The sequence below is a fragment of the Notothenia rossii genome, assembly GCF_949606895.1.
Source record: "Notothenia rossii genome assembly, chromosome: 1".
In the NCBI taxonomy this organism is placed as follows: domain Eukaryota; kingdom Metazoa; phylum Chordata; class Actinopteri; order Perciformes; family Nototheniidae; genus Notothenia; species Notothenia rossii.
Window position 1 is genome coordinate 47192647 of NC_136912.1, and position 27757 is coordinate 47220403.

General features: G+C 43.9%; 1 protein-coding gene across 5 annotated transcripts in view; it reads left to right on the plus strand.

The window, feature by feature from the left end:
- The window catches only part of tenm3 (teneurin transmembrane protein 3), a 690209-nt gene that overhangs the window by 378618 nt on the left and 283834 nt on the right, over window positions 1-27757 (plus strand). For all 5 annotated transcript variants that reach the window (XM_079656342.1, XM_079656340.1, XM_079656341.1 and 2 more), the window contains 2 exons: window positions 993-1063; window positions 4788-5075. In XM_079656342.1, the coding sequence (XP_079512468.1) occupies window positions 993-1063; window positions 4788-5075 (359 nt within the window). The remainder of the gene's footprint in view (window positions 1-992; window positions 1064-4787; window positions 5076-27757) is intronic.

Genomic DNA, 27757 nt, shown 5'->3' on the forward strand with positions numbered 1-27757 from the left:
ATGACTTGGTTTGTGCTCTGATATGCACTGTCAACTGTGGGACCTCATATAGACAGGTGAGTTCCTTCCCAAGTCATGTCAAATCTATTGAATTGACCACAGGTGGACTCCAGTCAAGTTATAGAAACATCTCAAGGATGATCAGTGGAAACGGGATGCACTTCAGCTCAATTTTCAATGTTATAGCAAAGGGTGTGAATACTTATGCACATGTGGTATTTTATTTTTATCATTTTTAACACATTTGCGAAAAATTCTTTAAAAACGTTTTCTATTTTTCATTATGGGGTAATGTGTGTGGAATGTTGAGGAAAAAAATTATTTAATCCATTTTGAAATAAGGCTGTAACAAAATGTGAAAAAAGTTAAGGGGTATGAATATTTTCCGGATGCACTGTATGTACTGTCGTTGAGCATGTGCAGTGTTTTGATCATTGTTTATTTTTGACAAGCTGTTTTGATTGACAACCAATTGTAATTTGAACTACTTTGGGACCAATGAACGAAACAAAAAGGCAGTGCTGTAATGTAACCAAGTACCTTTACTCAAGTTGGCCTACTTACTTAAGTAAAACAAAACAAAATAGTTACCTTTGCTTTGCTTGAGTATTTTCACATTTGCTACTTTATACTTTTACTCCATAACATTTTGTTGGAAAATGTTGTACTTTTTACTCCACTTCATTTGTTTTGCATATTTAGTTCCTAGTTACTTTGCAGATTTGTGTTATTAATAACAATTATAAATAAACACATTCTAATACAATATTATTTTTCTACTTTTGGTACTTCAAGTATTTTTTTAATGCTCATACTTTTCTTACTTTTACCTAACTACAATTTTGAAAGCAGGACTTTTACTTGTAACTGAGTATTTTACTGAGTACTTCTCCCACCTCTGACAGAAGGAGCAACAGAGGTGCAGTGAGTGCTCTCTGATGACTGTCCTTTATATTAACCCCGCTGAGGACATTTGTCTCTGGGTGTGGCAGGTTACTGTACGGGACGACCAAGGGATACAAGGATATGGTTCACCGTGAACAGGATGACTATCAGAGACAAGGTGAGACACACACACACACACAAACACACACACACACACACACACACACACACACACACACACACACACACACACACACACACTTATGCTCTCCTTGCACACTAACGGCACGCTATACCAGGTGATCTACCACGGCCCCCCAGGAGCCTCATTTATAAAGGGATATACGCTCAAAAAATGGCGTACGCCAGTTTCTACGCAATGTTTGCGATTTATAAAATACTAACTTGACGGGAAAAAGTGCGGTCCTCCACGCAAACTCTAACCCATGCGTACGCACTAAGCACAAAAACGGGAGAGACGAGAAACTGCGACACCGTTGGCAGAAGGAAGAATGGAGAGGAATATGTGGAAATAATACCATAAATAGAATGTTTCCTCTCATTTATCATATATGAAGAATTCATTTTCAAACATTGATTAAAGCCAATCTTAAAATGATGCATGAGACTCCTCAGTGCACACAAAAACATAACTTGGATAAATAAATAAATACGGATATGTTATTTAAAACCACCTCAAATATGTTGTGTTGATGTTATGAAATGTTTTCTCATAAATGATGCGGTAAGCAGGAGGACAGAATTACGTCTAAACTGACGCCGTTTTGCATTTCTATAGGTTGTATACGAGCATGGTTTTATATACTATCATGTTTAATCGTGTTTTATGCCGTTTGCCAAGACTTGATAAGTCGCTCGTAAAACACAGGAGGTATGGAAACTAAGAGCACCATATGTGGTAAATTATACAGCTAATATAACACAACACATTAGTTGTATTTCCTTTAACTGGTGGATAAAGAGTTGCTGCTTGGGGTGGTTGAAATGCACAGGCTGCAGTGGAGACGCTGAGCACAGCTGATCGACAGCTGGGACACAAACCGCCAAATACAAAAACCTAATTCAGATCCAGTCGTCATGACTCCACTCCGGAGGGATTCCCCGATCATTTCTTACAGTTTCTCATCAAGGGGGGTCTCCTGTCCCCGGTACAAACACACTGCCTGAGGAAGGTTAGGCTATGTGTATTTATTTAGTCATTAACCTTTTTCGGACCACTTATTTATTTATTTTGGTGACGATCCGACCTCCATGCTGCTACTCTGGTTCAAACTGCATCCACCAAACAATATGATTTATCTCGACGTCCCCAAAATAACCAAAATCTGACACAGTGTGAGATGTCTTTTTTAGCTGTTCTGTCGTCATTTCCTGCGATCTTCTTCATGCAGTCAGTCAGAATTAATGAATGTGCGTTTCTTTGACTATTTATAGGCAAATATGGGCGTTACGTGAAGCCCGCATAAGCTGCAACGCATTTCGAGTTGATTGTGATTTATAAAAGGAAACCGGCGTAGGAAGTGCCGTATGCACTTTCCTCGCCGGTACGCAACGTTCGGTGAATCGGAAAATGTCGGAAAATGTATGGACCTATTTTTCGGATTTCTATTACGTAAGCAATCTTCCCACGTGAATCCTACACACGGCGTTATACATGAGGCCCCAGGTCTCAAGTTGTGTGTAAGAAAGAAAGAAAATGTAGGAAAAGACATATGACGTTAAAAGGAATAATGCTTAACCACAGAGCACATTCATTGTTCTCCAGCTCCAATTAACGCAACGTCAATATTTGGAAATGAAAAAATCTTAATTACTCAATCATCTTATCTCCTTCATTTTCACTGCTGGTGTAATTGGAACTCGTTTAAAATGAATATAACTTTTAATTGAATGGCAGCACTCTTCATCTCTTGTTGTGCCATTAATTACAGATAGCTTTTATAATTTCCCTTTTAACTTGCTGATTATAGATGAAGAGGCACACACTGAGATTTTACAGATCATTTATTTGATTTATTGTATTATATTTTAAAAGATTAACACAGCCTATTTGATGTTATTTGATGTTATACCATTTCCATTTGATATGTAAGACTTAGTCCTTATGACTTATAACATTTGTGTAAAGAAACGTAATATTTATTTATACAGGCATTAATAATTTTGTTATTTTTCAGGTTTTCTGTTATGTCTTATAAAAGCTTGTTCCATGATAAGCATATTGTGTCTTGAGTGTATATCATGTAATTAAAGGGATCACCATTAACTCAGGACACTATATGAATATTGGAGTCAAAGTGTTACAATAGTTTCTAGTTGTCTGTGAGTACAGAAATGCTGACCTTTTGAAATATACAAGATATATGTTATGTAATTGTCTTTTATTTTCTGTTACACAGTAACATTTATTCATTTTAATATGTTATTATTTTTACATTATTTAGATCTGGGCAAAAATAACGTACCTGTATTTTGTACAAATGATCAAATATATAAAAAATTTAAATTCTCAAGTGATTTTCACTCCCTTCACAGTTCAGAGTTTCTCCAGGCTGAATCCTCTCATTGTCTGTCTCTTGTCCTGTAATGACTAAATGAGATTTAGTGGATCTATTCGGAAAGTATTCACCGTCTGCTTTGGCTATCAGCTCCTGTTTTACAAGTAGCGTCTTTTGAAATGTATTTTTTGGATTTAAAAAACATGATAATGGTGTCCTGCCTGAAAGCACTGCTGCGTTCTTTTCAGTCTTATGAGCAGGTTGAAGGGTTGTGTTCTCTGAGACAGAGTGATTGTAAGTCAGGGTGTTTTTCTTTTCAAAACTAACACCCTGACTTCTTTGTTACGTAGTGTTGGTTTCGCCATATTATAAAGTCAATCATCTTAAAGGATACACTTAATATACAATTATTATCATCATGCACAATACAAAAAGGCCGCTTTGGCCTTATGCATTATGCTACCTAAAGAAAATAAATCTAACTGAGATTTTGGTGCGTTCCTGTAGTTCATTTTGAATTAGCAGCAGGAATGTAAGCTGCTCCAACAAAAACAATGATGTATTACCTGATAGAAAGTATTGCCTTAATATGATTAACATTAACATCAGCATCAGGGAAACATTGTGCATTATCTTTGACTTTGTTTGACCCTTTCACCCCACCAGAGTCCTGGTCTTGAGGTCACTTGAGGTCTGCCTCTCACATTACATTTCATTTGGCTGGCGCTTTATCCAAAACAACTTACAATAAGTGCAAAAACCATAAAGATTCAAACTCCGAACAACAAGGAAGGCTATATTCACTTCTCTATATTCAGATGTATTCACTTCAAGCAAGACATACCATTGTACTTGCTGTTGAATTAGTCACAAGGCCTAAATTAACAAATACAACAACTTGACCCAAGAGATGTGATCACGACGATTAATCAATTATTATATCAACAGTGTTAAATGAGAGCAATTTTAATGATTAATTAATCCAACTAATTTATCCGAATATCTTTGGTTTGCTGATAGCTGGTCTGAGAAAAATAGCAGTAATAGAAAGTAAAAGACAAGAACCTGAAAACATGATAAGGTTCATTTCATTTAAACCACGTACAATCAATGAAAACAAATGTTCTTCAGCTTAGACAATGTGATGTTTTCAGAAACTTAAATCTGAGGGTGATTTCATGTGCAAATTATTATTTTATTATTATAGGGGGCGTCAAAGAGATCTTTTTATTTTATTCACCTTTGGGAAGTTTTCACAGGCCTCTTTTCAAAATAGCAATAATTTAAATATAACTATGTACATTTAAATAGCAGACAGTCTGCGTATAATATGTTATATACATATTAACATTTGAATACCGTAGTAAAATCTCTCTGTTTCAGGTCAGCACTTCAGCCTCCGTCAGCTGGGGATCTGCGAGCCCCCGTCGCGCCGTGGCCTGGCCTTCTGCTCCGAGATGGGCCTCCCCCACCGTGGCTTCTCCGTTGGTACGGCCCAGGACCTGGACACCGACAGCCAGGCTGTTATGTCCCCGGAGCGCGCCATGCGTCTGTGGGGCCGCGGGGGTCTGGGGAAGTCATCCGGGAGGAGTTCCTGTCTGTCCAGCCGCTCCAACTCCGTGCTGACTCTGACCGACACGGAGCACGAGAACAAGTCCGACAGCGACACCGGTAGGCCGCTCACTTCCTCTCTGATGGGCTCTCTCCCTCTCTGTGCTCCAACGCTCTCTCTACACATGTTGTATACGTACCTGTTCATGCCATAGCATTCTCACTGAACACAGCCTGTCTTGGTGCTGTGACTCCTGCGTGCGTGCGTGTGTGTGCGAACTGGTGAACCTTGATTAGTGATTCAGAGGCAAATTGTAAAGCGCTTTGTCAGGTAAGGTTGGAAAGAGCTTTGTGAGAGAAGTATTTTTATAAAAATGTTCAATGACAGGATGTTTTACTTTGGATGGTATAATGTAGTTCGCTAGGCTGGTGGGTCCAACAAAAACAACATCGAAAAGCCATGTCACTAAGGCTTATAAGAAAATAGGTTATTTAGGGATATGCATTGGAGATTTAGCCCTGCAGCAGATGAAATATATTTTATTGTTCAGCAGGGCTCTCTCCTCAAACACCAATTTCTCCATGTTCAAACCTCTCCTTTTTAGAAGTGCTGTTGTTGTGTGATGTATGTTGTGTGTTATAAATGGTGTGTCATTTTCTACTTGTAATAATAATGTTATAACAACAAGGTGGAGAACAATGTGGAAGTGTCCCATGTATATTTTCCACCCTCCCCCCGCCCGCTCCGTGTCCATTCTGCTGCTGGGAATTGGAGCTGGAGGCTGGGGCAGAAGTTGGGGGGCCGGGGGGACATAAAGAATGTCCTGCTAATTAATTTAATTAATGATGACAATTTAGCTGAGTAGTCATTTGTTTTGTTTTTTACCTGTGTGAATTTCAGGGTTACTACTCACTGGCATGCATGTAAGCACAGACATGTGTGTGTGCAAATATCTTTGTAAATTAGTTATTTGTCAGCATGTGTGTATGTGTGTGCGTGTGTATCCTCAAGGTACTTGTCCTTAACAGGTGTGAATTTAATATTTAATAAAGGACTTTTTTTTGATTGTGTGACACACAAATCTACAGTATTTTCATTAAGCCGTAAATACGCACACACGGTGGGTTTTCATTAAGAGATGTGATGTTGTAATTAACAGTGAGATAATGTGCTGAGTCATTATATTTTCTATATTAAGTTTGATAATGTTTTTATTAAATGGCATTACGCCGTGGATGTCAGTGCTCCAGAGGATACACTTCCAAACTCTAAAAGTGAGTAGTCGTCAAGTTTTCAAAGGCTAATTGTGTAATTTAAAACGCAGCTGTGTGTGTGTGTGTGTGTGTGTGTGTGTGTGTGTGTGTGTGTGTGTGTGTGTGTGTGTGTGTGTGTGTGTGTGTGTGTGTGTGTGTGTGTGTGTGTGTGTGTGTGTGTGTGTGTGTGTGTTTTCTCAAAGAGATAAGGAATCATGGATAGAAAACCTTCTGAAGATGGTTATTAAACGCATGCATTTCATGAAAGATAATACAACACTGAAGCTATTGCTCTACCATTTGAAGCCATCGATAAACCTCAGGAGACCCTCTTCATGAGCATCATCAGTCAGAATAAAAACATCCTCATCAAAGTTTATGTATAGTTCTCTTTCCAATGAAACATTTCCAGGAGCCTTCAATTCCAAGAACCTGGTTGCAGGTTTCATTCCATTGTTTTACTCTAGTTTATAATCTCCAAACATTTATTTTTCTTAAGAAAGTGTTCTGTGATGGCCCACATCTATCGGAGTGAAGACTGAAGGTTGTAATGTCACTGATTGGGCAAACACAAGCCCTGAGAACGTTTTATTTAATTGATATAACTTGTGTAGAAAATGTTTCTCAAAAACAAGTAAATATAACAAGTTGGCTAAAGAGAGATGACTAAGAAAGAGGCCGAGACCTGCTTCCTAGTGATCACAAGAACAATATGTACGTTTACATTTGAGTTTTGGTAGTACCATGTACACTAATGGTCAGCTTCTTTTGTATTGAATTGGACATATGCCATGTTTTGGAAATCCAATTCAACCTATCAGAAAATGAAAAGCAGCCTTCAAAACATATTCAGCGTATTATTTATGACCTTGAAATTGTTATGATCATGATATAGTATTACTTAAAAATATTCCCTGTGTTTTGGAAGTAAATATTATAAAATAAATTCATTCCGCTGGGGTAGGCTATAGTGTGTCAGCCTCCATCGCTGCTTCACCTGGTGGAGGGGGGGGGCAAGGAACTATCTAGGAGGGAGGGGCCATTGTTAGTGGCTTTATCTGTTAAACATTGACATCTCATTAAATGAATACATGTTTTCCTTTAATGGTTTGCTGGGGGGAAAAAGGACACACCAAATCATGCAGTAGAACAAAAACAGTTGGGTGTATATGTTATGTTAAAAGTAGCTTTTATCAGCAAAACAGCATTGGAGTCCTGATTGTGTGAATGCAGGGCTGTAGGCCTACCCGAATATCCGAATATTCTGTTTTTGGCCTACTATTCGGTTTTCAATTTCGTTATTCATTTTTGTTTTTTTTAAACGTTAAAGACTTAGGTCGCATTCACACCAGCCTTGTATAGTCCGGTTGAATCGAACCCTGGTGCTTTTAGCTGCTTGGTGCGGTTCGTTGAAGGTTCGTTTGGGTCGGTGTGAACACAGTCCGAGACCTCTTAAGTGAACTAAACAACCGGACTCTGGTCCGCTTAAAAGAGGTGGTCTCGGACCGCTTGCTAGTGAACTCTGGAGCGGTTCATCGCTGGTGTGAACGCAGTACGCACCAAAACATAGGAAGCGTAGTATTTACGAGTCAGAAGAACCCGGATGTCTTCGAAATCTTTAGCGAAAGAGTGAAGCAGAATGAAGTGTTGAACAGTGTCGCGTAAAGTAAAAATGCTCCGTCAACTATGTATAAAAGTCAGAGCCACCTGTCGTCGGTGAAACGCCCCTCCTTACTGCAGAACGTCTCTCATATGGGTTATGTTTTTTTATCGCACGTTGTCTGTTTGTATAATCATATGCGCCGTTGCAGAGTGTTGATATGCTGTCCAGATTAACAGCAGCATGAGAATAACCCGCCGATGCCCCATTGCGGAGGCTACGGTAGAAATTGCCGGGATTTTCCTTTTTACACTCCCCCTTAATGTCTGACCAATTGTTGAACAGCATTTCCGTGCACATGACTTGTGTTTAAAGTTTATAGTCCGTTTGAATGTTGCCTGTGTGAACGCAAACCGAACCTTCTGAAAAATGAAGGTCCCCCCCGCATGCACAGAAGATCCGAATATTCGCTGCTGATTACTACCGAATATCCGGAGCCCGAAAATTGGTATTCGGGACAGACCTATAATGCATTGTAATTGTATTAAGGCTGGAGTAGTGGTGAGTATCCTCATCAAACAGCCATACAGACTGAAGCCTATATATTTGCGTAATCATATGGGGGGGGTACTCACCTTCACCTTTTCTCTGTGCTCTTCTCTTTCTCAGTGGGGCTGATAGTCAACTCATTGTACTGTAAAGCAGAGGATACATCCCTTGATACTGAGCCTGGGTCACAGAGTGTGTGTTGGTGTTAGAACAGTAACTTAAACCAACTTCTGTGGCTCTGTTGTAAGAGGAAGCAACAGATACAACAGATAACAGGTAGGGCAAGAAGAATGGGAGAAGAGAGGAAAACACCAGGGAGGAGAAGAGGAAAAGGGGTGAGGAGATAGTAATTGAAAAGAGAGGCCGAGAGGGGAGAATAAAGGCAGAGCAGAGAACGAGAGAAGCCTCTCTGCATTGTTTGTTCTCCTGAGAGGAAATATTAGAACAGAGACGTCTGGCTGGCTCCCCAGTTGACACAGAAACACACACTCACACACAGGCAGATGTAAACACTTTTGTGGTGTTGAACCCTCGGGTGCCCAGCTGCTGCTCGCACAGTTACTTGATATTGGTGATGTCAACGACAGGGACAGAAAAGGAAGATACATTTACATTTCTGTCGTAAACTAACTGAAACTGCTGTGTCTGCCTCCAAAGAATGACTTGAGTTCTTGTGTAAAATATGTGTTACACATACAATTATACAATTGCTGCTGGCACAACATCCAGCAGATGGGAACTGCATATATAAAATGACAACATGATTGAACCTTGGATATATGTAACTTTGCTCAGAGATTCAATATGTACATATATCTTAGGTGACCTCCCCTGCCCAATCTCTTCAGTCTAAACGTGTACTCTGTCCAGAAGTGTGTTCACGGTGTGTGAAAAGAGCAACGTAGAATTGATGAACCGGCATGGTGAGGAAGACTGTGTGATGGAAAGAGAGAACGGGGAGGGGGAGGCAGACAGGCGGAGAGAGAGGAAGAGAGTAGCTCGTCTTTGCTAACCAGATTACTTTACTACGTGTCAACAAAATACTTAATCCATTTGTCTTTCCTAAGCTGCTTAACATCCTAACCTTAGTTGTTATACACACAAACACACCATCACAAGGCAGTTAGAGAACATTCAGTATGTCTTTGCATTCATTAGTAAAGTACAGGTTCTTTGATGCAAAAATGACCCAGAATCCAGAAGCGATGGGTCTCAAACTAAGAAGCTCAACCAGAACAGGATCTCACACTTTTTGATCCGATGTTTGAGACCTATAGTTGTCTTTCCTAATGTGTCTTTTTATGTCAATTCATGCACGTGTGATATTTTTTTTTTTTCACAATACCATAGAGGCTGCATATGGACAAGTGTGAGGGTTTATTATGTATGATCCCATGTACACTAATGGCCAAAAATATTCCCCCTAACGCTCCTGTTGCTGAATGACAGACAATCCCTGCAGCCATGTTCCTTTGTTCTCACCGTATTACCATTATTACATCTCAGCCTGTGTCTCTGGACATAGGTCGGCGGGATCTTTAGAAATCATCACATTGTCTGAAACACCATGGCCACAGCTGATTGGCTCTATCAGGCTTTATAAAATAATGATCTATATATTAAATAGTGTAGTCTATATCGTTTTTATTGTATAAATGGAAAAGAAATGAGGGTAAATGAGGAGAAATTAGAATTTAGACAGAACGATAGTGTCAGACCCTTTTTAATTGTCGGTAAAAAAATATTCCCCAAACACCTTGATTCATATTTGTCTGACATTGAAAACATCTTGTCCATTTAAAAATAGTTATTATTATTATTGTTGTTGTTAATATAATTATTCACCAATTTGCTTAATTAAATGCCAGGATTGATGTAATGTTTTGGAAACAAATGACACAACTCATATATGTCTTAAATCTGCATTTGTGCAGAATATTTATCATAGTTATTACTTTTGGTATTGCAACATAATGTTGGAAGATTTTTCCTATTCTCTCACAGAGATATTCTTCTGTGTGTGTGTGTGTGTGTGTGTGTGTGTGTGTGTGTGTGTGTGTGTGTGTGTGTGTGTGTGTGTGTGTGTGTGTGTGTGTGTGTGTGTGTGTGTGTGTGTGTGTGTGTGTGTGTGTGTGTGTGTGTGTGTGTGTGTGTGTGTGTGTGTGTGTGTGTGTGTGTGTGTGTGTGTGTGGGTGTGTGTGTGTGTGTGTGTTGTAGTAGTGCCTACAATTCTATGTGCTGTTTAGCATAATGGGTATCCCTTAAAATATTAATATTGCAGACTTATTAAACTATACATCAGAGAGAACTACCACAGCGTTTGTATGCTTATGATATATTTGCTCATGCTGTTGCAGCAGGACTCCATATATTTGATAGTTATCAGAACACACACACACACACACACACACACACACACACACAGATGATGATGGTGGAGGAAGAGACAACAGATCTGCCAGTGCTGCAGACAGATCGCTGCAATAACCAGCTGCTGTTAGAACAACACGTTCTCACCCCCAACCCGTCACATATTCACGGACGGTCAGGCCCCCTCCCCATCACTATATTACGTACACGGTACCCCTTGGAAGTCAGTTTTCAACGGGCAGGGCGTCCCATTGACTTGCATAGAGCTCCCTGAACGTTGGTAATAGAGGAGTTGGGATCGCGGCGAAATGCTCTCCGCAGACCCATTCTCACAGCATTTATCAACCTTTTTCTTACTCAATGTCAAGCCACACTTATTGTTTTTACTTCTTTATTTTAATTGGATAATGTAGGGCTTTTGTTGCCGTCAGTTATAGGGAGATAGGGGCTCAGAATACTGAAATCTGTATTGTTTCATTGTTTTTTCCTTCTAATTTTGTATTATTTTCTAAACAACACACTGTTATTTACTCAACAATAACACATAATTATCCTTGTGTTTATTTATTTGTTTGATTAATAAACACAAGTTGGAGTCCATCAGGACCGAGGGTCGGAGCAGCTCATAGTAGTTGCTTTAGAGAATGTTTCACCCGGAAGTAAGTATTCTCTCCGCTTCACTTGACAAACCCCGTGGTAGTCCTCAAGCTCTGTGATTGGATGTTTGAGTGTGCGCCGAGGGTTACGCCGAGCGTCGAACAACACTTTGAAATGGGATGGAACACCGGCAGACTGTCCAAAACTGGATTTGAACGGGTCCGAAATTATTCGGTACGGGCCCTTCGGTTCGGTACACGTGTGTACCGAAGTGTACCGAACGAATATAACGTTAAACGTAAAAAATGAGAAAGTGAAAAACTTTTTGGAAGTAATCTCAGGTGCTGCTACCTCTGTCCCTAGCAAGAGGGTGTTCTCCACAGCACGAGACATTGTTAGTGCCAGCAGATCTTCCCTTTCGGCAAGCAAGTACATTTTTATTTAAAAAAACATGAAAATACAATGACAAGCAAGTCATAATGTCAAACTGGCTGCTTAGGTACAAGTATAGTACAGTTCAAATACAGATTATTTCAGTTCATAGAAATGCTGCACCTTAATGTTTATTTTATTATATTTTGTATTTATTTGAGTGAATATTCACAGTTTAATAATAATCAAAAACCCAAAACTAATAGTTTATGTTTTGTGAGTAGCCTACTAGTACAGTAAAGTTCAAATACAGATTATTTCAGTTCATCGAAATGCTGCACCTTAATGTTTATTTTATTATATTTTGTATGTATTTGAGTGAATACATTATTCACAGTTTAATAATAATTAAAAATATATATATTTTATGTTTTGTGATAATTGTTTCTGATGTAACGAAAATGTACCGAACCGAACCGTGACCTAAAAACCGAGGTACGTACCGAACCGAAATGTTTTTGAACCGTTACACCCCTAACATATACCAATATACCGATTGGATCAAATATAAAAGTCAGCCGAATTAGTGTTAATACTGCAAGGAGACGTATTGTGTGAAGAGAAATTGAGGATTTTGTTTGATTGCTGATATATTTATGATCCACGTCACATATTCAGTTTCTAGTCCTGTTTGTCTAGAAGTCTTCTCATCAGGGCTCTATAAATAGAGAACTACGGCAGATATGTTATATTTAATACAGCCGAACCGTGTATTACAATGGCGCTATGTGATGACCTTCAAAGAGAAAAAACAAGCACACTCGGAATAAAGTATTATTTTATTTTTTTTTAAATATTTTCGGATTTCACATCAACAAGAAGTCCGGTTAACTATAATGTCCGTGCGGACAATACCCCAACCCATAGATCTGCGGGTGAATAATAATCACCACATTACACAAATCCCTTCACATTTAAATTTACATTAAAGTATTTCGTGAGGCCTTCTAAAATGTTTTAAATATAATTAGGGTTGTAGCTGAAGAGTTTGTAAATTATTGCGTTGCGCAATCGCACAACTGCACGTCCATTAATTCCACAACCACACACATGGATTAACATCGATTTAATATATTAATGTAGCCTTTGTTTCTGCTAAAATAGGTGTCGACCAGCTGGGGCAACAAGAAAATCGGCGAAATCGGGTGTGACTATTACAAAATAAAAAAAATTTTTAATAATAAGGACAATAACAACCGACCGTCGGGGTAGCATTTGCCGGGCAGTGTTCTCATGGCGTCTATTATCAACGTTATGGGAGGTCTATGAAGGTCTATGGGACGCCCTGCCCGTTGAAAACTGACTTCCAAGGGGTACTCTGTACGTAATAGAGTGACGGGGAGGGGCCCTGACCGTCCGTCAATATGTGACGGGTTGGGAGTGAGAACGTGTTGGTTAGAATAGAGAGATTACACATGCACGTTCACCAGCATGCATTCAAAGACCCTTTCTGACTTTTATTCTGCAGTATTGATACATAGATTATATTGCTGCTTATGTTCTTTCTCAGCTGTGCGCTATGGTCAATACCAACCAGTCTTGAGGAATACATAATGTATCATATGTCTCCTCACAGTGAGAAGACTCACATTCACACCTATCGAACCTAATATTTGTATTTAAACTTAACATTATCGCTTTCAACTAACTTAATACCGTTATTAAGTAATTATATTTATATAATAATGCATTTAATTAAAGTCAATCTTTACATTTAAAAAAAACATAGACAATTACATACACACAAAACACACACACAAAACACACACACATAACACACACACAAACAGAAAACACACACATAACCAACAAGTCTTCCAACTCATACGACCAAATATGCCGATTGTTCAGGCCCAATTATTACAACCAAATATGTTGTTTGTTCAAGCGCTTAATACGTTAATACGCTATAATTACGTTTTAAAGTTTTCGCCCTCTAGTGCTCCCGTTGAATGCAAACGTTACAGATGGTCGTTTATTCACAAATAACCCTCTCTGTAAAATCCTAAATTGTAGGATAGTTTGGCCATTAAAACGCTTTTTGATTAGATTTCTAGCGAGAAGTGTATATTGTACTTTTAGAATCCACGTCCAGTCGATGTGTAGGATTTATAGTTTGATAGATATTACGAAGATGATTTATTTTATGCGGCAGCCTCCATGTAAAGTTACGGGTTGAAAACAGTATTTCCGGTCTTGACGTTTTCATAATAAAACCAATGATCAAATTATTTAACATTGATATATACACAAGGTTGGGTTGTAACGAAATACATGTAACGGCGTTACGTAATCAGAATACACAAATCAAGTAACTGTATTCAGCTTGCGTTACATTTGAAAAACGAGTAATCTGATTACAGTTACTTTCGTAAGCCTGAAGTGAATACATTTTGGATTACTTATTGGAATTATTGGTGGAAAGATTTCCTCACAACATTTAATATACATTACTAAAGGTACAGCCGAATCATCACAGTGCACAAAACCTATTACCGCCGCAGATGGACCAAAAAAGGGAGCGGGTCCGCTGTGTGTGTGTGTGTGTAGAGGTGTGTGTGGTTAAAACACATCAGCCTGCGGTCGCTCTTAGCCTTTCTTATGATTCTGAAGGTAAACACAGTGAAGGCGGTGCATGAAAGGCGGTGCGTGAAAGGCGGTGCGTGAAAGGTACTGCGCGCTCCTCTTCTCAGAGGCTGAGTTAACCCTCCCGCTGCCTCCTGGTGCTGCAGAGATTTCATGAAGTGAAGGAGGTTTTCCTTCTATAAAACAGCTGCGGGCAGCAGATACTGTGAGTGTCACATACTTGAATACATAGATCAAGGCAGACTGGTGCACACACTTTCCTGTTTTGCCAATCCGGTGGTTAAACAAATATAGCTCTAAACCCCTGGCCCGAAATGTCCTTAAAATGTCGAGTTCGACATTTTAATTCATGTCCTGCGAACACTGACAGGACTGAAGGCGACACACCCGTTCTAAGCCGTGTCCCTCACTCCTCACATCCCAAGCTGCATCCCCAAAAAGTGTATTACGTTGTTTCATCGTTTCAGATGTTATGTTTCAGTTGTGCTGTTGATAAGCCATTAAAACAGTAAAAACATGTTCAGTTTCCTTTTACTTTTTGTGTCTCCTGTTCACCAAAACATACCCATTTGTGATGGAAAAAGAAAGTAATCCAAAAGTAATCTAAAAGTAATCTGAAAACTTTTTTTTTTTTAAGACACAATTTTGTTGTTGAATACGTTTTATTTGATGAAAACATTTAAATATTAAGAGTAGTCTACATACAAAATTGGGGGAAAGTAGAAGGCATGATAGAAATATAGAATAGAAAATATCAAGAAGATACTATAGTGATCTCTACAATAAAACAGTTTCGTGCAGGACGTCCAAAGATATTAACAGGAGGATGTGCAAAACCGACCAACTATCCATCCATCCATCCATCTTCTCCCGCTTATCCGTGGTCGGGTCGCGCGTGGAGGTAGCAGTTCCAGCAGAGAGCCCCAAACTTTTTTCTCCCTGGCCACATCAACCAGCTCTGACTGGGGGATCCCAAGGCGCTCCCAGGCCACCGAAGAGATATAATCCCTCTACCTGGTCCTAGGTCTACCCCTTGGTCTCTTCCCAGCTGGACGTGCCTGGAACACCTCCCTAGGGAGGCGCCCAGGTGGCATCCTAATTAGGTGCCCGAACCACCTCAACTGGCTCCTTTCAACGCGAAAGAGGAGCGGTTCAACTCCGAGTCCCGCCCGGATGACCGAACTTCTCACCTTATTCCTAAGGCAGACACCAGCCACCCTGCGGAGAAAACCCATCTCGGCTGCTTGTACCCGCGATCTCGTTCTTTCGGTCATGACCCGTCCTTCATGACCATAGGTGAGGGTAGGAACGAAAATGGCCCGGTAGACAGAGAGCTTTGCCTTCTGGCTCAGCTCCCTTTTCGTCCCAACGGTGTGGTAAAGCGACTGCAGTACCGCTCCCGCTGCTCCGATTCTCCGACCCATCTCACGCTCCATTGTTCCCTCACTCGAGAACAAGACCCCGAGATACTTGAACTCCTTCACTTGGATTAAGTGTTACGACTGATTAAACGGGTATGAACTCAAATGCACAACTCACAGAATTTAACAAAAAAAAAGGTTTTATTCAAACCAAAGCTCAAGGATAGTGGTACAAAAACAAAATCACTCTTAAAGAGGAAAAACACTAGGAGCATGAACAACAAAAATACTTAAACAAGACGTGGCTCAAAGCTCTGCTTGGGGTTGATCCTGGATTGCTAATGCTGGTGGTAGTCACAAGGAACGAAACGAACTGGCACAGGACAAAGGGAGACGAGGACAATAAATACACCAGGTAATGGAGAACAGGTGGAAACAATCAGGGGCGGGGTCGACAATCACAGGAGTGGGAGACACACAAGGAAGGGAGGTCAGAGTATCTGAAACGAGAGGGAAGGTTACTATTAAAAAATAAAGGGGAAAATCACTAGACCCAGACAAAAACTAACTAACATAATTTGCGAGACATGACAGTACTCCCCCCTCTAGGGACGACTCCTGACGGCCCAGGAACCTGAGGGTGCTGGCGAAAAAAGTCATTCATGAGAGTTTGATCCTCAACAAATCTTGATGGGATCCAGGAGCGTTCCTCTGGTCCATAACCCTCCCAGTCAACCAGGAACTGTCTCCCTTTGCCTCTGTTCCGGACCGCCAACAGGCGCTTGACCGTATAGACCAGGCCGCCGTCGAGCATTCGGGGGGGTGGAGGGGGTTTGGCCGCGGGAACCATGGGGCTTTCCTTTACCGGCTTCAGTCGTCCCACATGGAAGGTGGGATGAACCCTCAGAGACCTGGGGAGACGAAGGCGAACAGAGACAGGGTTAATTACTTTGGCCACTGGGAATGGGCCTACGAACCTAGGTGCCAATTTTCGTGACACCACATGAAGGGGAAGGTCCCTGGTAGAGAGCCAGACCCTCTGGCCGGGCCTGTACTCCGGAGCTGGCCGACGCTTCCGATCTGCCGCCACCTTCATGCGTTCCCCACTCCTTAGAAGAGCCCTGCGGGTGGCGGACCAGATCCGGTGACAACGCCGAACCAGGGCATGGGCGGACGGGACTGTGACTTCCTTCTCGAGGTCCGGGAAGGTAGGAGGTTGATACCCATAGGCAGCCTGGAAGGGAGTCAACCCAGTAGGGGCCGTGGGGAGCGTGTTGTGGGCGTACTCTACCCATGTGAGATGCCTGCTCCAGGAGGAAGGGTTCTGGAAGCTGAGGCAGCGGAGCCCAGTTTCTAATTCCCGATTAAGGCGTTCGGTCTGGCCATTGGACTCCGGATGGTACCCGGATGACAGGCTCACCGACGCCCCGATGAGGTTGCAGAACTCCCTCCAGAAGCGTGAGATGAACTGCGGACCCCGGTCTGAGACAATATCTTTGGGGAAACCATGGATACGGAACACATGAGTCATCATGATCTCTGCCGTCTCTTTGGCAGATGGCAGCTTGGGTAAGGCAATATAATGAACCATCTTAGAAAAACGGTCCACCACCGTGAGTACGGTGGTGTTACCTTCTGACATTGGGAGCCCAGTGACGAAATCCACGGAAATCTCAGACCAGGGCCGGCTGGGAACCGGAAGCGGCTGGAGCAGCCCCATCTGTGCCCTGGAGGATGTCTTGTTGCGGGCGCAGACAGGACAGGCCTCCACATACTCCCGGACCTCACGCTCCATGGATCTCCACCAAAAACGTTGCTTGATAAAGAATATGGTCCTCTTGACGCCAGGATGGCAGGTGAGCAGCGATGAGTGAGCCCAATGGACGACCTGTGGACGTACAGTAACAGGCACAAACAGACGGTTTGGCGGACAACCACTAGGTGCTGGGCTCTCACCGTTAGCTTGCTTCACCACAGATTCTATTTGCCAAGTGACCGCCCCTACCACACGGTTCAGTGGCAGGATGGATTCAGGCTTCTTGGCAACCGGCTCGGGGTCAAACAAACGGGACAGGGCATCCGGCTTGGCGTTCTGGGACCCCGGCCTGTAAGACAGAGTGAAGTTAAAACGGTTAAAAAACAGAGACCATCTTGATTGGCGAGAATTTAGTCTTTTAGCCTTCCTAATGTACTCGAGATTCTTGTGGTCGGTCCACACTATAAAAGGGAGCTGAGCCCCCTCCAACCAATGTCTCCATTCCTCCAGAGCAATCTTTACCGCCAACAACTCACGGTTCCCCACGTCGTAGTTCCGCTCTGCAGAGGAGAGTTTCTTGGAGAGAAAGGCACAGGGATGAAGTTTGTTGTCTTCCTTGGACCGCTGCGACAGGACAGCCCCCACCCCTTCATTTGAGGCGTCAACCTCTACAACGAAATGACGAGTTGGGTCGGGGATGATGAGGATGGGGGCTGAGGTGAACCTCTCCTTGAGACGGCGGAAAGCCTCCTCGGCCTGAGGAGACCATACAAAAGGCACCTGAGGGGACGTGAGAACATGAAGGGGAGAAGCAATGGCGCTGAAACTTCTGATGAAGCGCCTGTAAAAGTTAGCAAAGCCTAGAAAACGTTGCACCCCCTTGCGGTTGTCTGGCGTAGGCCACTTAGCCACCGCACTGATTTTGGCCGGGTCCATCTGGATCAGACCAGGAGCTATGATAAAGCCTAGGAAGGATACAGTCTTAGCATGAAATTCACATTTCTCTGCCTTCACATACAGTTTGTTCTCCAGGAGTTTTTGGAGGACCTGACGTACATGGTGAACATGAGAGTCTTTGTCAGGTGAGTATATTAAAATATCGTCAAGATATACAAACACAAAACGGTTTAAAAACTCCCTTAAAACATCGTTAATGAGTGCTTGAAAAACTCCTGGAGCATTGGTGAGACCAAATGGCATGACGAGATACTCATAGTGCCCTGTGGGTGTGTTAAAACCAGTCTTCCACTCATCCCCCTCACGAATTCTCACCAGATGGTAGGCATTACGCAAGTCTAACTTGGTAAAAATGTTAGAGTCTTGAAGTTGTTCAAAAGCAGTAGCCATGAGGGGGAGAGGATACCTGTTCTTTACCGTAATGTCATTTAAAGGAGAATAATCAATGCATGGCCTAAGGGACCTGTCCTTTTTTCCCACAAAGAAAAAACCCGCCCCAGCCGGGGAGGAAGACGGGCGGATCAGACCTGCACGAAGAGAGGTGTCAATGTACTCCTTCATAGCCTCCTTCTCCGGACCCGAGATGGAGTATAACCTACCCTTCGGAATTGGAGCCCCAGGTAACAGATTAATGGCACAATCATACGGCCTATGAGGAGGAAGGGAGGTGGCGCTCACTTTACAAAATACCTTGGCCAGGTCATCGTAACAGGGGGGAACAGAAGTTAAATCTGGGGTTTGATTCTTGCGGTCCAGGCTATGTTGAGTATTAGTAACCCGATCGGTACTACATTCCCCAGAAACCCCTCCTACTGCCATGTTTCCCACACACTTAAAACAATCCTGTGAACACTCCTGCCCCCACCCCTTAATTTTACCTGACCGCCAATCAACATAGGGGTTATGCTTGGTTAGCCAGGGAAAACCTAGGATGAGAGGATGTTGAGCAGAATTAAACAGGTGAAACGACATGAGTTCACAATGATCATCAATCATGATAGTGACGGGTTCGGTCTTGTGTGTGACATGAAATAGAAGTTTGCCATCCAGAGCACTGGCTTTCAAAGGGGACGACAAAAGTTCAGTATTAAGTCTCAGTTCATGAGCTAATCCCCAATCCATCAGGCTTTCGTCAGCCCCAGAGTCAATTAACACTTTTTGAGAGTTACTTCTTTCATGGCAGATTACCTTTATGTTGGTCAACTTGCGGGGAGGAAAGTCTGCCGTGGAAAGACGGCTCACCAGTGCCCTCCCTTTCACTGGTGAGCCCCGTCTTTTACCGGGCATCCAGAGAGAAGATGACCTTGTTGACCGCAGTAAAAACATCTTCCCTCCAGCAGGCGGCGCCGCCGCTCCTCCGTGGACAGCTTGGCACGTCCCAGCTGCATTGGCTCCTCGGCCTTGTTGGGATGGAAGGAAAGAGGAACGTGGCATGGCAGTCTCCTGAGAGTGAGAAGAGTAGGAGTGCCCTCTAGGGTGGAAATAGGGTAGTGCAGCCCTGTCCTTCTCCCGTTTCCTCTCAGCAAGTCTGTTATCAATCCTTATGGACATGGCAATGACAGAGTCTAGTTCCACTGGCAGATCCAAGGGTGCCAGCTGATCCTTAATAGGGTCAGAAAGCCCATTAATAAAGGCATCGAACAAAGCAGAAGAATTCCAGCCACTATCGGCCGCAATGGTGCGAAATTCCACTGCGTAGTCTGACACACTGCGTCTTCCTTGACTTAACTTGTAAAGAGCCCGAGCTGCTTCCCTGCCTGGGGACGTGTGGTCAAAAATGTTCGTCAGGGAGTCCGTAAACTGTCCCAAAGACTTGCATATCGGCGAGTCACGTGACCATTCAGCCGTAGCCCACGCCGCCGCTCGTCCGGTGAGATGGGAAATCATAAAAGCCACCTTGGATCTCTCCGTGGGAAAGGCTGTCGGTAGTTGGTTATAATGTAAGCTGCAATTCACCAGGAATGGACGGCAGTCATGGGATTCCCCGGAAAACTTCTCAGGCGGAGCCAGGCGGATTGACACGGTGTGGGAAGCGGGCGCCGGGTCCGCATTCGCTTCGGGTCCGGCCGGAGGTGGGTGTGAGGGCTCAGTCTTGAGGTGAGCGAGCAGGTGGTGGATCTGCCCCGCCAGGTGGTTAATCTGGTTTGTAACAGATGACTCGAACTCCCTCTGGCTGTCTGTGACGTGTGATACTCCCTGCTGGATGGCCGTTAACTGATCCTCCTGTTGAGCGAGGCGGCCTCCCTGAGAGCGAAGCGCTGCTCTCAGCTGTTCAGAGTCGGCTGGGTTCATGTTTGGGCCAGTTCGTACTGTTACGACTGATTAAACGGGTATGAACTCAAATGCACAACTCACAGAATTTAACAAAAAAAAAGGTTTTATTCAAACCAAAGCTCAAGGATAGTGGTACAAAAACAAAATCACTCTTAAAGAGGAAAAACACTAGGAGCATGAACAACAAAAATACTTAAACAAGACGTGGCTCAAAGCTCTGCTTGGGGTTGATCCTGGATTGCTAATGCTGGTGGTAGTCACAAGGAACGAAACGAACTGGCACAGGACAAAGGGAGACGAGGACAATAAATACACCAGGTAATGGAGAACAGGTGGAAACAATCAGGGGCGGGGTCGACAATCACAGGAGTGGGAGACACACAAGGAAGGGAGGTCAGAGTATCTGAAACGAGAGGGAAGGTTACTATTAAAAAATAAAGGGGAAAATCACTAGACCCAGACAAAAACTAACTAACATAATTTGCGAGACATGACATTAAGGACTCATTCCCTACTTGGAGTGGACAGTCCATCGGTTTCCTGCTGAGAACCATGGCCTCAGATTTGGAGGTGCTGATCCTCATCCCAGCCGCTTCACACTCGGTTGCGAACCGATCCAGTGAGTGCTGAAGGTCGCAGACCGATGAAGCCATCAGAATCACATCATCTGCAAAAAGCAGTGGTGCAATCCTTAGTCCACCGAACTGCAGACCGCCTCCCCCACGACTACGCCTCGAAATCCGATCCATGTATTTTTCAAACAGGATTGGTGACAAAGCGCAGCCCTGGCGGAGGCCAACCCTCACCGGAAATGGGTCCGACTTACTGCCGAGGACCCGGACACAGCTCTCGCTTTGGGAGTACAGAGATTGGATGGCCCTGAGTAGAGACCCCCTCACCCCATACTCCCGCAGCACCTCCCACAGTAACTCCCTGGGAACCCGGTCATACGCCTTCTCCAAGTCTACAAAACACATGTAAACTGGATGAGCGTACTCCCAGGCCCCCTCCAGGTTCCTTGCGAGAGTAAAAAGCTGATCCGTCGTTCCACGACCAGGACGGAATCCGCATTGTTCCTCCTCAATCTGAGGTTCGACAATCGGCCTGACCCTCCTTTCGAATACCTTAGAGTAAACTTTCCCGGGGAGGCTGAGTAGTGTGATGCCTCTGTAATTGGCACACACCCTCTGATCCCCCTTTTTAAAAAGGGGAACCACCACCCCGGTCTGCCACTCCTTCGGTACCGTTTCCGACTTCCACGCAACGTTGATGAGACGTGTCAACCATGACTGTCCCTCAACACCCAGAGCCCTCAGCATTTCTGGGCAGATCTCATCAACCCCCGGGGCTTTGCCACTGTGAAGTTCTTTGACGACCTCAGTGACCTCCCCCCGGGAGATTGGTGTTGATCCCCCGTCATACTCCAGCTCTGCCTCTAACATAGAAGGCGGAGTTGTCGGGTTCAGGAGGTCCTCAAAGTGTTCCTTCCAACGCCCTAACACTCCATCAGTTGAGGTCAACAACGTCCCATCCTTACTGTACACAGCTTGGATGGTTCCCTGCTTCCCCCTCCTGAGGTGTCGGACAGTTTTCCAGAACAACTTTGGTGCCGCCCGAAAGTCCTTTTCCATGTCTTCTCCGAACTTCTCCCACACCCACTGCTTTGCCTCGGCCACGGCTCTGAGGCTGCTGCCCTTCGGGCCTGTCGGTACCTTGCAACTGCCTCGGGAGTCCCCAGGGATAACAAATCCCTGAAGGCCTCCTTCTTCAGTCGGATGGCTTCCCTGACCACCGGTGTCAACCAGGAGGTTCAAGGGTTACCGCCCCTTGAGGCATCTAGGACCTTGAGACCACAACTCCCCGCCGCGGCTTCGGCAATAGAGGCTTTGAACACCGACCACTCTGGTTCAATGTCCCCAACCTCCACAGGAATGCCCGAAAAGCTCTGCCGGAGGTGTGAGTTGAAGGCCTCCTGAACTTGGGCCTCCTCCAGACGTTCCCAGTTCACCCGAACTACACATTTGGGCTTACCAGGTCTATCCAGAGGCTTCCCCCGCCACTCGACCCAACTCACCAGCAGATGGTGATCAGTTGACAACTCCACCCCTCTCTTTACCCGAGTGTCCAAAACATACGGCCAGAGGTCCGATGATACGATAACGAAATCGATCATGGACCTTCTGCCTAGGGTGCTCTGGTACCACGTACACTTATGAGCATCCTTATGTTCGAACATGGTGTTTGTTATGGTCAATCCATGGCTAGCACAGAAGTCCAGTAATAAACCACCACTCCGGTTCAGATCAGGGGGGCCGTTCCTCCCAATCACTCCCCTCCAAGTGTCTCCATCATTGCCCACATGTGCGTTGAAGTCTCCCAGCAAGATTAAAGAGTCCCCTTCAGGAGCCCCATACAGGACTCTTTCCAGGGTCTCCAAGAAGGCTGTATACTCTGAACTGCTGTTGGGTGCATAAGCACACACAACAGTCAGAGTTTTCCCCCCCATAACCCGCAGGCGTAGGGAGGCGACCCTCTCGTCCACTGGGGTAAACTCCAACAATGAAGCACCCAACCGGGGACTTGTGAGTATCCCCACACCCGCCCGGCGCCTCACACCTTGAGCAACTCCGGAGAAGAATAGAGTCCAACCCCTATCCAGAAGTAAGGTTCCAGAGCCGACGCTGTGCGTAGAGGTAAGCCCAACCAGATCCAACTGGTAACGCTCCACCTCCCGCACAAGCTCCGACTCCTTCCCCCCCAGAGAGGTGACGTTCCACGTCCCCAAAGCCAGCTTCTGTCGCCCGGGTCTGGTCCATCGAGACCCCGTGCCTTCACTGCCACCCTTCTAGCAGCGCACCCGACCCCATCGCTGTTTCCCGTAGGTTGTGGGCCCGTGGGACTGAGAAGCGGAGGTGTTGCCCACGTTGCCTTTTCAGGCTGTGCCCGGCCGGGCTCCGTGGCAAGCCCGGCCACCAGACGCTCGCCGACGAGTCCTCCTTCTGGGCCTGGCTCCAGAAGGAGATCCCGGGCTTCCTCCGGGCCGGGTATCCTCACTTCGTGTATCGTCTTTCATGAGGTCTTGTGAACAGACCAACTTATAAGGCTTTATTCAAACATTAACACTAGGACCGCCAGAGGTCGCTGTATACCTAAAACCGCCAACGGGTAAAATGTACCCGCTATAGATCTTCAAGGTACAATGTTATTTTATTTATCATACAGAACAGTGAGTTTTGATCGCACAGGGATGAAACTTATACCAATAGAATATGTGGACTCTCAGCTTTTCATATGATATAGGTTGTGCAGATAGAATGAAGTTTAAAATATCGCAAAGAGTGCTGACTTAAACGCTTGGTGTTAGACTTGTGTTTTGTTTAGGTACAAATCTCTCTATCTCTTTTTATCGATATATCTGTAATGTTCTGTTCTATGAAGATATAATTGTCTACATAAATAGACGACGCGGACTACTCTCATTCCGAGTGTCCATCTTTATTCAACTTGCACGTAACCTGCACACATGCATTATGTCCTCAACGTGAGCTCAGTCATCTAAGATCTTGTATTCTCCAAGATGTTACACTATCTATAACTATATATATGTCTATCTCTCTCTCTATCCATCTATGAATATATCTATCTATCTATCCCTCTCTCTCTCTCAATCTATCTCTCTATCTATAAGGAACCGCAGTAGACAAAAGGCGTTGCTATAGCAACACGTCATGTTTACGCTACATTTTCTATGAGGTAAATATTACCTGCTGGCGGATAGGTATAAATGGCATTTTTTTGGGCGATTTTTTCAATCTGACTTCATATTGACAATTGTTAACAACAGAGGGTGCTACATAACACTTTCAGGAAAAGTCACGGACTGGGAGACTTTAATGTGTTATTGAACAAAAGTTACATACAATAAAAAAACAGCTGCGGGTAAAATTTACCCGTTGGCGGTTCTAGTGTTAAAGAATACTTTAAGTTAAGGTCTTCTTTTGAATAAGAAAAAAAACGTTGGGGATATCCACAGATAAATAGGAAGTCTGACAAAGTACTTAACGTCCAATATATTCCATAGTTTATTTTGGCACTTGACAATCACCTTCCCTGAATTTGACTCAGGTGTAACTAAAGTCTGATTTAAGGGTTGTTTATTTCATATCATTAATCAGAATCTGCAAAGTAACTAAAATAAATGTAGTGGAGTAAAAATACCAGGTTAACCTCTGAATTGTAGTGGAGTATAACAAAGTAGTATGCTGCTGTAACAAAAACATTTCCCAACTTAGGATCAATAAAGTATATCTTATCTTATCTTATCTTAAGATGATCGATGGCTACTGCCATATTTACAAAATGTGCCTCTGAACCTTGACAAGTGCATGTTTCAGGCTTATCAATGAACAACAGGAGGGGTCACAGACATAAGACCAGCTGTTACATAAAGCTCTTCTGACCTTAGGTGTCATGTGGGTATATTAATTCACCCATTTATTAATTATATGTTTTAAATTTGATAACACCACTGTGTTTCGTATCCCCTAAACCTCCAGGGTGTACACAGTTTAATACTGGCAACTTCTAATTGTGGGAAATACGAAAACGTCTTATTAAGAGACGTGTCATAGAACACTGCGAAACAAACAATAGCCAGCATGTGTAGTTCTGGGGGGGGGGGCTGGACCCGTCCAATTCCAGTTTTGGAAAAGTCTGCCGTGGTTCCATTCCATTTCAAGGAGCTGTTGACGCTCAGCGTCCAATCACAGAGCTTGATGACTAATCACTGGGTTTGTAAAGCAAGGCGGATGTTGCAGTCCCAAACGATAGCTGGGGATTCTGGGTAGTGTAGTGTCTTCGGAAACTGTAGTGTCTAAACTCCGAAAAAACTATTTGTTTCTCTGAATCGAAGGTTAAAAACACAAAAGCATTGTACACAATTTAAACCAATCAATATTGATCGATAAACTGATGTTTTTTAGTGGATGAGTAATGCAGATATCACTGTGTAATCATTTGACAGTGAGGGGAATAATATGTTTTATTATGAAAACTTTGAGACCGGAAAAAATGTTTCACCCACGCTAACTTTACATGGAAGCTGCATACACGTTATCCTGACGAGATCTCAAATCATCTTCGTAATGGTCAAACTATTCCACAATTTAGGATTTTCCAGAGAGGGTTATTTTTGAATAAACGGGAGCATGTTGTTTCTTACACCAACACTAGAGGTGCTACACTTTAAAACGTGGCTATGGGTCGTAATCTAAGCTGCTTAAACAATTGACCTATTTGGTCGTTTTTTGTAGGAGGACAGGCTGCACATAACACACTCAGCCCTGGTGCCAGTCATATTCAATAGCAATCCAGTGCTGACCAGAGAAATCAATGAATGACAGACTAGCTGACTAGAGGGTTTAACTTTGGCGCCGCTTACATGGAGAAGACACTTCATTCCATCAAGTGGCTAACATTAAATCATTAACCATACACAATACCCCGCTCCCTCCTCCCTCCTCCCCTCAACGGCTTCATCCTCATATCCTCTCTTCCCTCCTTTTGCTCCTTTGTATTCACATTTCTTCTGTGTTAGTCTCTGTTAAAATATGTTTAAAACACAGTTCCTATTTTATAATTGACAAAGAATGAGTTCAGTAAAAACAGGCAAGATGATTCAGCATAATGTAAGAATGCCACGTATTTCAGGGAAATACGCAAATACTCACTTGATTTGAGCTCATTTTGAGAGCAGTGTAAATTATAACATTTATTGTGTACCAACAGTCATAATGCCACAGATACCTCATTCACACCAACGGTGTTTCAGGGCTGGTTCGGAGCTGGAGCTTGAAAAGCACCGGGTTTTCCTCTTGACACCGCAGCGGAGCAGCCTCTTAGCTCCGGAATCCGGTTCATTTCGAGCACCAAAAAATTGTCCGGCCAGAGAAAAAACACCACATACGTCACGCTTACGTCGAGGCGGGGGCAGGGGCAGGGGCAGGGGCGGGATCAACTCCTGAACAACAACAAAAAGCCCGCGTTTTATCCAGTTTGTACACAACGATGGAGAAACTTAACAAGCAGCAGTGGTCCACTGAAGAGACCAGCTAACTACTGGGAATCTGATCTTCCGAAGAGGTACAGAGGAAGCTGGAGCACAATCGGCCATGTTGTTGTTGTTGTCGGTGTCAGCTGTGAGGGGTTTCCGCGCGTTTTGGCTTTATGAAGCAGGCACGCAAACGGTTACGTCATGACGCAAACGATGACGCAATGACGCAGCACCAGTCGGACTCTGGGCAGTGTGAAAAGAGCCGGAGCTAAACCGAATAACCTGTTCTGAACCTGAAAAGCGGGGGGGGAGAGGAAGGAGAGAGGGGGGAGAGAGGGGGAGAGGGGAAGGAGAGAGAGGGGAGAGGGGGGAGAGTTGAAGGAGAGAGGGGGAGAGAGGGGGGAGAGGGGAAGGAGAGAGGGGGGAGAGGGGGAGGAGAGATTGGGGAGAGGTGGGGAGAGGGGGAGGAGAGGGGAAGGAGAGAGGGGGGAGAGGGGGAGAGGGGAAGGAGAGAGGGGGAAACAGCAGAGTGTTCGGCTGATGCTCCTGCAGCAGGCCAGAGAGGCGCTCTCTGCTTACAGTAACCAGCAGTTTAACTACTCTCTATATTCCATGCTGAACTACACATATGTAAATTTTTCGGACAGTAGGTGGCACACATGAGGGAATCATTAATTTTAGGGTGAGGGCTTGGTAAGGTTAAGGGTAAGGGTTAGGCATGTGTTGGTTATGGTTAAGGTTAGGATAAGTCACCAGGAAATGCATGTAAGTCAATGTAATGTCCCCTGAAGTGATGTATACATGGTGTGTGTGTGTGTGTGTGTGTCTGCCGTCCGAACACAAACTGGAAGCTGATTCCACAAAAGTGGAGCTTGATAAGAAAAGGCTCTGGCTCCCATTGTACTTTTACAAGTGTGTGTGTGTGTGTGTGTGTGTGTGTGTGTGTGTGTGTGTGTGTGTGTGTGTGTGTGTGTGTGTGTGTGTGTGTGTGTGTGTGTGTGTGTGTGTGTGTGT